General features: G+C 36.4%; 1 protein-coding gene, 1 long non-coding RNA gene and 1 pseudogene across 2 annotated transcripts; 1 reads left to right on the top strand and 2 right to left on the bottom strand.

Moving 5' to 3' along the window:
• LOC144553830 (glucan endo-1,3-beta-glucosidase GIV pseudogene) lies at positions 1-600 on the top strand (annotated as a pseudogene).
• A 1889-nt stretch (positions 601-2489) lies between these two features.
• LOC144554572 (protein PHYLLO, chloroplastic-like) lies at positions 2490-3869 on the bottom strand. Its single transcript, XM_078302885.1, has 4 exons — positions 3806-3869; positions 3326-3562; positions 2898-3250; positions 2490-2796 (listed from the first exon to the last, which is right to left on the bottom strand). The coding sequence occupies exons 2-3, from the start codon at positions 3500-3502 to the stop codon at positions 3068-3070; spliced, it is 360 nt and encodes a 119-aa protein (XP_078159011.1). The 5' UTR covers positions 3503-3562; positions 3806-3869; the 3' UTR covers positions 2490-2796; positions 2898-3067.
• A 3951-nt stretch (positions 3870-7820) lies between these two features.
• LOC144554539 (uncharacterized) lies at positions 7821-8578 on the bottom strand. Its single transcript, XR_013511637.1, has 2 exons — positions 8434-8578; positions 7821-7858 (listed from the first exon to the last, which is right to left on the bottom strand). It is a non-coding gene; the product is annotated as an uncharacterized LOC144554539 (long non-coding RNA).
• Between the last annotated feature and the right edge of the window lie 1375 nt (positions 8579-9953).

The following is a 9953-nucleotide window of genomic DNA, read 5'->3' as shown; positions in this document are numbered from 1 at the left end:
ATGAAGAACATGTGGAATGCAATTCGTCATGCCGGTCTCGAAGGCAAAATCATGGTCTCAGCAGCATTTGAATTTAATGTATTCACCACTATCTCCATTCTATCTCAGGCTAAATTCAGATTTGATTACATGGCCGGCATAGTAGAATTCCTCGCTAAAACCGGAAACCCACTTTTCGTAAATATTTACCCCTATGCTAGTTATATAAATAACAGGGCAAATATTGAACTGGAGTTTGCATTGTTCACGGCTAATAGAGATCCCCATGAATATAAATATCTAAATCTCTTTAATGCAATGGTTGATTCAGTGTACTATGCCTTGGAGAAGTCAGGTTATCTCTTCGTTGGTGTTGTTGTGTCAGAAAGCGGGTGGCCATCAGATGGTGGGGATGAGACAACACCACAAAATGCACAGATATACAACCAGAACTTGATAAATCATGTTGCTAATGGCACCCCAAAGAGGCCAGGAGTACATCTGGAGACCTATATTTATGCAATGTTCAATGAGAACAACAAGGGAGGTGATGAGATTGAGAGATATTTTGGGTTGTTCTTCCCAGATAAGTCGCCTGTTTACCCAATTAGCTTCCATTAATCCCTTTAACTAAGAATTGGATTGAATGAACAGATTTTGTTTCGGCACATCAATAAACCTGCCGATTCTTGACGAGTTTCTACATTTTTCCTGTTATAGTTGAGTTTTCTTGTACTTTTTGTTGAAGATATAATGAAGGTTTTATAATTCGAGTCAATAATATTTTGAGTTGACAATTTGCAAATAGTTATGATTTTCTGTCAATGAGACAAAGTTTATTTACAAATGAGTTATACACATCGAGTAAAATTCAACTCTAGGAGAGGCTAAAGCCACTAACCTTAAGGAAAAAAAAAATAAAAAATAGGAGATGCTCATCTTTAAATGATATTTCTGATAACGTTGAACCACCTTGCTTAATTAGTAGCTCCTAGTGTTTTTTTCTTTTTCTTTTTTAAGATTATTCACTGTGTGACATTATCCCGGAGGTGGTAGTTACTAACCTGAAGGGATGAGTGGGTGGGGGGTGTTGCGGTGTTGTGCAAAGCTTGTGTGAGAATATATAGTAGACAATTAATTAAGGACCATTTGTTCGGGTTCAGAGACTTTCAGCCTTTGAGTGACAAAAAGGCTTTACTCAGACTTTTAGCCGTTTCCAGGTCAGGTTTGTATATCCTCATTGCACCTATGCTATTTGATTGGTAGAGCCTTACAACTCTCGGCGAAGGGAGGTTGTCGCCTCTCAGGCCATTGCAAATTAACACCAATTGATGCCCAACCTGGAAATACAAAAAAAAAATGTTATTTTCCTATATATGTCATTAATAATTACTAAAAGTTGTACTAAGCTTTTCTTTTAATTGCAGATAAATAAGTTGGAATAGATTTTATGGGTTTTGATCTTGATATTTTCCAGAAGCTTGAGGTTTTGTACATATTATATATATATATGTAACAATTTAATTTGTAAGAGCAATCAATTCAACAAGTTCAATAATTTTCTGCAAATTAATTTTATATCACTTTCATTACTATAACTTAGACTTATTTAACTTGTGGGATCGGCTGATAATAACATGACAATTACAAAACTAATTATAACATTTGAAAGTTTCAAATAGATTAGTAATTAAGCAAGCTTATAAAATATTCAATTGTTTAACATATTTTGAAACTTACATTGTGAAATCAACATTTGTAATTAATTTCTAATTATAAAGGAGAATAGTCTAATCTTTTAGTAAAACAGATCACATATAGTTGTTCCGCTGGTTAAATTAATGAGTGACAATCTCAATTTTGCGCTAAAATTGCTATAGAAGATCAATTTTGGGCTACCAGTCTATGTTGCATCTCAGAATGTACTGGTACCAGTATAAGCTTTCATCTGTCCCTTGATCAAAAAGGCTCCAGTCTTAAACCAATCAAATGTTATTCCTTGTAATATAAATTTCAGAACGTACGCGTACCAGTATATGTTGTAGTCTTCTATTCCAGATCCCTCAATACTTTTTTGCACAACCCCACAACACTACAAGAAAACTACATTTTCCCGGCGCTTAAAAATGCCGCTAAATAGTATGCAAAACGCCACTAAATGTCTTTGCCGGCGCTTGTGCAAGTGCCAGGAATATCTCCATCGGCAAAAACCTATACCGGCACTTCCAGGTACCTTTACCGGCGTTTGTAAGTGCTGCCCGAAATATGGTTATCCCGGCGTTTATAGGCTTTTTCCCGGCGTTTGGAAGCTTTTCCCGGCGTTTAAGAGGCACCGCCCGAAATAATCTTTCCCGGCGTTTGGAGACATTTTCTCGGTGTTTGGAGACTTCTCCCGGTGTTTCAAAACACCACCAAAAGGATTACCATTTTTTGAAAAAATAGTCTTTCCCGGCTCTTCAAAAACGCCGCCAAAGGTCCGGGATAATAAAAAAAAATGAAAATTTCAAAGATTCACTATAAATCACAGAAAATTCCATATAAATCATAGAAAATTCTAAAAATCAAAATTTTTGGTCTGGAATGCTCATGGAAGAACCTGGAACCAGTATTTCTATCTGAAAATAGTTTACAAGTTACAAATCAGCTCACTTTACCCCAAAATGAACAGCATTGCCACAGTCTGGAACTATAAACACCTCACAAAAACGCTCCATTTCATTGTGCATCTGGTAAGATATATTTACGAATTTTGAATCCTTTTCACCAGCTATGAAAACAAGGGGCTTCTTCCAATTTTTCAAATCATCCCAAAGAGACCTGAATATATACCAGTTCACATTCACTTAAATACTGGTACTGTAATACAAGTCATAAGCTTGCAATAAAAATGGCATAACGAATCAAATCTTATGTAGTACCTTTGATTTGCTACACTTGAATCGTGTAAAACCTTCGCCAGAGATTCGACATCGTCATGCTGGGTACGACTCTGGAGAAGTCTATCAAAATGTGGGTGCTCTCTTAGGCTGAAATTATATGGAATTAATAAATTATCTCAGAATCACCAAGATATATATCAAGTTAATTTTTACAAATCTCCAACTTGAGTGGTACCTTGACATAACTTGGTTGAATACCAAGTCTCTAGAAAATTGTGCAAACCATGTGATATAAGCAACTTAGCCCTTGATTTGTCGATTGCCTGATGTATCTTTCTATTTGATTCTTCTTTCAACCCTGGGCTTCCTGATATTATAACAGCTCCTTTGATCTGCATATGATATTTTTAAGATTTTAAAAGTTGCAAGTTAACTCTTTCTTTTTTTTAAAAAAAAAATTGAGATACCTTGTCACTGTTTAGAGCCATGTGCAATGCAATTCTTGCACCCATTGAGTAACCAACAAGAACAACCCTTTGTTCTTCAGTAAAGATGGTGCATTCATGTTTCGCATGGACCTGTGATTTGCCGTGCCCAGGTAGGTCCACAAAAATCGTGCGTGCATCATTGGAGAGAGATTTCATTATGGGGGCCCAATCTTCACTCGTACCGAGAAATCCATGAAGAAATATGACTGTGTTTTTCTGCATATGCCCAGTGCTTTATTACTTAGATATTTTTAATCAATTTATTAAGAAAATACTGAGTTTCAGTAACAACTTCACTTCACATGCAGCTGCATATTATGATACTGGGTCTTAAATTAAGGTACAGTTGAACAACATTTTGCAAGTTGGATACATTACTGACCAACTGATCTTAAATTAATGAGGGTATAACAGTAATTAAGTGACTTCATAAAAAGAAGGTATAAGAAAATTTCTTACATTTGTATGCAAGCCAGCTTCTTTAACTCTAAAACAGGAAGACAAACCACCTTCATCAATTTTTACAGAAAGAAAGAATATTTGGCTACCAAAAACTAGTCAGGTATGTACTGATTCAAAAGATGTGATAATCTTGTGTGCTGTAGATGCAACATTTTAAGTTAAAAAGAGGCATAAGCATAGCTGAAAGTTACAATTTAAGTTACCTTCTCAGGATAGCTGACTAGTTACAATTTAATTACCTTCTCAGGATCAGTGCAGTCAAGAACTCAAGATAGCTGAAAGCCTAGAAGAATAAAACAAAAATATAATCTCATTTAAGAAATTGAAAATAAAAATACTTAGACCTTGTATCTGTATGAATAATAGATCAATCTGTTAACATCATCTTTGACTCTAAACAAATCCAAACAAAATTATCGCATCAATCTGTTAATATCATCCTTAACTCTTGCAATAATTTTTTATTTACCCATCTCTCAACCAATTCAAAATTGTCTCTACTTAAATTATAATAACTCTTGATTAAATTCTGATTTAAAAAAAAAGACAAAATTACCCTTTTTCTTTTCTTTCTTTCTTTTGTACATCTATGCTGTAACCACTTGGGAGAAAACACAAATTAGAACTGAAATAGCAGACAACTAAAAATAGTTGAGCATCAAAAATTGAAATGAAGATGTAAGTAAACACAAATTAAAAACAGAAGTAAAGTGAAACCCGGCAGCGCCAGATTCAGCCGCCCAATGCTGTTCCAATTTTTGTTGTTCATCCTTGCAAATATTTCCGTACCAGTAACTTCATCTCAGCGGTACCAGTGTCATCAGAGGTACCATCAGCAATGTTGTTGTCTCTCTTTGTTGGTCCTCCTCGGCAACACTTCCATAACACCAACCATACCAGCTGTACCAGGGGCACTATTGTCTCCAGTGGCAGCATCGGTACCCCTGATACCAGCGGTACCGTGGCATCGTCAATCCGTCGGCAAGTCTATCTTGTAGAAAATTATCCCAAAAGAAAGTGATGCAGATATTTAAAAAAGTAACCTATCAGGACAGTAAATCATTCAAGGTAAGAATTAAAACTTACAGGTGAGTCCCGCCCACGAAACTCCTTGTGGTCATTTCCTAAAACTAGCGATGTCAGTCTATGAGTTGCAAGCCTATCTTGTACCACTTCTAATAGTTGGTGCTCTTCTCTGTAAGATCACAGAAGCAATCAAATTTAAGTATGTTACTTGAGGGAGTAGCTTATTGTGAAAGGACATTCATCCTCAGCAAGTGTGAGTATAGACACATCATTACCAATCAATTCCAAACTCTTCATAGTGAAATAAGAGAGGAGATATCCATTTATAACAAAGAGGCTAAATTGGAGATACCACCAGTTAACAATCAAATGAAAAGAATGAATGAAATTGACACGATTACGGACCTACGACACGAAGGTGATGCAAGGATTGATGAAAGGCAACAGAGATACGCCTACTAGGAAGTGTCAGGGCTCTGGATCAGAGGATCCACTAAGATCTGGATCACCCAATCATGATTGAGAGAACTTACTGATGCAAGGATTGGGGAAAACTTACCGATCGGAGGATCTGGATCACCCAATCACGATTTGGAGAAACAAAAACCAATAGAAAATAAAAAATGCTGAGAATTAAAGGAAATGTAGAGAGAAGTACCAAAGAGGAGAGGACGTTGGTTTTTTGTCGCTGCGAGAGGGTCTGAAAGAGGCGCGTCTGAATTGACTGTGCGGTAGAGCTTCTCACGCATTCAGGTGGAGAGGAGAGGCGGAGACTTGGCCAAGGCGGGGTGTGGAGAGGGGCGGCGCGTGCGCAAAGGCGGAGAGGCAGAGAGGCGGGAGAGTTTGGGTAATCTGGCGCACGATTTGGTGGAGAAATTCTGGAGAGGGAGGGTTTAAGTCTGGCGCGAGCAGAGATTTGGTCTAGGCAGAAGGGCCGGCGTTTGCTTTTGTCAACTTACGCCACTTACAACATCTGGTGGCGTTTTTACTCAGCGCCGGCCGATTAGCGTTCTTTAACGCCGGGATATCTATATTTTCTTGTAGTGCAATTTCATAATGGTGCTACTTGTTTCCTGTTAATTCTCCACTTCTTTCTTCTCCTTTTTTCTATCTTTTCGTTGTGAATCTTGTGATAATTTTAACGGTTAATTCTTTTCTTTCTCTTCTAACCACTCATATATTATGAGCAGAATTTGCCAAAGCAAGTAAGCAACCGCATTTGAAATAAATAAATAAGAGCTGGAACCCCACCCCCTCGTGTTTTTTTAAATGATTTTAAGGTGACTTTCTCCAACAATTTTGCATGTTTTTTACTTAATAAAATGCAAATATTGCTGATTTTTTTTTTTTTTTTGAGGATAAGCCCTTAGGCAATTGCTGATTTATTGCATGTTTGGTTCATGTATGTGTCAGAACTCAGAAGTTGATAATTCTAAAGCTGAATATTAGAGCATCTCCATTGGTGCAATTGAAATGCAATTGCAAATAAAAAATAACTGTCAAATGAAATTAATTTCAAATTTAATTTCAAATGTCCTACATTCATGCAATTGCATTTCAATTGCATTTATGCCAGTCAGCGATACTTTTTATTTTTTTTTAAATTCCGTTGACTGTTGATAGAGATACTAAATTTAAAATACGTACAACTCAGGTCCCTCTCTCTCTCCTCTCCACAATACCTGGGATCGCTCTCTCCTTCCTCTAGTCTCTACGATACCCTCTCTCCCTCTCTCTCTCCTCTCCACTTCTTTCTCCCTCTCCCTCGCTCTCTCTCTCCTCTCATCTCCATGAAACAGAAAAAAAAAAACAATTCGCCCTCTCTCTCTGTCTCCTCTCCTCTCCATGAAACAGACAAAAAACAATAAGCACAGCATATATGGAAGCACCGACAGCATGCCAATGTTATAAAAGCCTATGTAGAGATAATTATTTGGTTCTTGTTCATGATTTAAACATATATTATTAATGCTCTCTAAAAATACATATATAAGATTTAATAGTACGATAATTCGAAAAAGATATAAATGTAGTTAGCTTCAAATTTACATTTCTCAATATACACCAGTTTCGACCTTCCTATCGGTCGAGAAAATTAAATTCACATATACTCTGGAGATATCATAATGTCTCATACATTTTGAATCAATTGGATACTCCAGAGCACTGAATACTTGTTAAATTATCATTTTGGGGCTAAAGCCAGTACTGTCTTTAGCAGCTATTTTCTGGCCCTCCTTGTCCTTTTCCTATCTTTCAGTAGCCCTGCAATATTAAGAAATTATTAAAATATGAATAGCAGCTCTATGCCAATGTTGTGCTTGAAGGCAGCTCTACAGTTTACAATATCATATACTGTTGGTATGATATATTAAAAATTGATAAAGTTTACAATAACATAAAACAGTAAAAGTTACAGTTTCTTTCTTAAACCACGTATTGTCTCAAGAAAGAATAAGAGGCTGCTAAAACAAGAAACAACAATAACAACTAAAACAGATGACACCCAAAAACTTAATCAAAGAAACTAAATTAAACAAAGAAGAACAATAAAAGCCTATGTAGGGAAGAAAAATCAAAATGATTATAGTCATAGACTGTTGTGCCAATGAACAACAAACTGTACTATGCTAAATGATTTCACATACCAGAATAAAAAATGAGGAGCTCCCAATTAAAAGGCATGTTGTTAGTCGTGGTACAGGACATGTTAATTCCAAAATTACAAGGCATGAACCAACAAAAGGCATGTTTTTCCTACTAAATTAGTGCATAATGTACAAGCTAAATTTATCTCAAGTTAATAAATCAAAGAAAAGATTACCTCAGGCGCTTGTAGAGTCACCCAGATGGTTGATCTCGTGAAGGGATCTGAAATTCTCCCATGGTTCTCCCACACCTTTGCTTCTAGAAGGGACTTCTTCTTGCTTGCATCAACAACCTCAATTGTCAAGTGGTGCATCGTACCAGATACCACCTGGATCTCTTTACCTTCACCACCCGTGAAAATTCCAGACCAGCATTCTGCATATAGCATAAATATTTTGTGAAGTTGAGTTTGAAATGCTATAAGCAACAAACTAGAAGGATGATTCAATTAGTTGACTCTGGTCATTGTAATTTGATCTGTACCAGAATATAAACTAATGTTTTTTTTTTTTTTTTGGTTTAGAAGTTTCTTTAGGTATAATTCATCAAAATTGCAAGATTATTTTTTATTTTAGCGTATAAACTGATTTATTTATTTTATTTAGGGGTTTCACCGTACACTTTTATCAGACCATGAACACTAATTCTTTTATATAGTCTTTTAACCTTTTTTTTTCTACAAAGTACCTGATCTGTTCACTGTTAGTTGGCTTGATTTGAGTACATACTGGATATGTGACCAAATTGGGTAGATATTAGACTTCTCAATTGTACAAATTATAGATCCTATACGAGTAATTAATTCTGATCAGGAGAGCTTTTGTTGATCAAGGCATTAAAAAATGGTGATCGTGTCAATAAAAAGACCATAGTGGAAAAATGGGGATAATCCATGAACCAATAGCACAAACAAAAATCACAGCAGTAGAGAATATTTGCAAAAGGCTCACCAATTTCTTGTTGTGTTCATCCAGTGCAAAGCGAGCGAGCTCGACAGTATTGAGATCATTCTCTGCTCCTGCTACATCTCTACTTCCTCCCAACATTGGAGATGCCATATCTTTCTGTGTCTATCTCTCTTAATTTCGTATCTCTGTCTTTTGTTTTGAGAAACAGAATTTGATACCGCACGACCAAATAGAAAAAAAGCGAGTGTTCCCACGTATAGTGTCTTTCTGTTCCTTTATTCGATGTCTCGTTTTCAAAGTGCCAAGACAAAATAAAAAGAAAGTAGGGGACCCTTATAGAGCCCCAATTAACAGAACATAGCACCGACAAAAATTTCAGATATGCAATCAAACCTTACTCATGTTAAATGTGCATCAACCAACTTAAAGTACCTTTAACATGAATTGACCCTATTTTTTTTTATCAAAACGAACCTAAACCTGTAATTTAGACTCAATTGAACAATAAGAACCTGAACGGCCTAGAACAAGGAGGCAATGCCCTTAAATCGAATTTGTATTACCTAAATCGACGGATCTGTGAGCTTGTAGCAAGAAGTGACTGCCTTGCTCACAAATTCAAATTTGTATTACCTAAACCGAATTTGTATTACCTAAATCGAATTTTGGGACAATGCCCTTCTTAAATCAAATTTATATTACAAGCAGCATCAAACTTCCAAAAGGCAGAGCTGTAAACTAGCTAAATTTTGATAAACCATTCCTTTTGTTAACCTTGCAGTTTCTTCTGAAATCTTAGTTTTTACTTTTTACACTAAGAACCATTGACCACCCCCACCCAAAAGGGGAACCAGAAGAACTAATTTTGGGGCAATGCCCTTCTTAAATCAGAATTTTTATTACCTTGTAGCAAGGAGGCGAACGGGAGGGAAAGAGCGGCAGATGGAGGAAAACGGTGAGGGGAAAAACGGCGGTCACCATTGGCGGAGGAGGAACGGCAGAGGAGGAACGGGGACGGACAGGGAAGAAGGAGGGAAGAAGGGGAGAGGATCTCAACGGCAGCTCGAAGTAGCGTATAGCAAGAAGACGCGCGCGCGATTTGGTATATTGAGCGATTTGCAAGCGCTATGCAAGCTTGCAAATTTTGAAAGCTTGCGCTTTTGAAATTCTCTCTCCATCGGTGCAATCTCTCATTTGAAATGCCACGTAGGCTTTTGCAAGAGTATATGCAAGGCGATGGAGATGCTCTTACTCAAATTTTTTTAACTTATTTGTAAATAAACTTTGTTTAATTGACAAGTAAATCATAACTAATTGCAAATTATCACCACAAAATATTATATATTAACTCGAATTATAATACCTTCACTATACAAAAGGTACATGAAAACTCAATTAAAAGGGGAAAACGAACGAAGTCATCACGTATCGGCAGGTTTATTGATGTGATGAAACAAAATAATTTCAGCATCTGAGAAAAGCAAATATGAATTACGTATGATACAACACTCCACTCCACTCCACAATTAAATATATATATATATTTCACCAAACCAAATTGT

This window comes from Carex rostrata, chromosome 5, assembly GCF_964058835.1.
Source record: "Carex rostrata chromosome 5, lpCarRost1.2, whole genome shotgun sequence".
Classification (NCBI taxonomy): domain Eukaryota; kingdom Viridiplantae; phylum Streptophyta; class Magnoliopsida; order Poales; family Cyperaceae; genus Carex; species Carex rostrata.
Note: the sequence above shows the minus strand (reverse complement) of the source record. Positions and strands in the feature narration are given on the sequence as shown.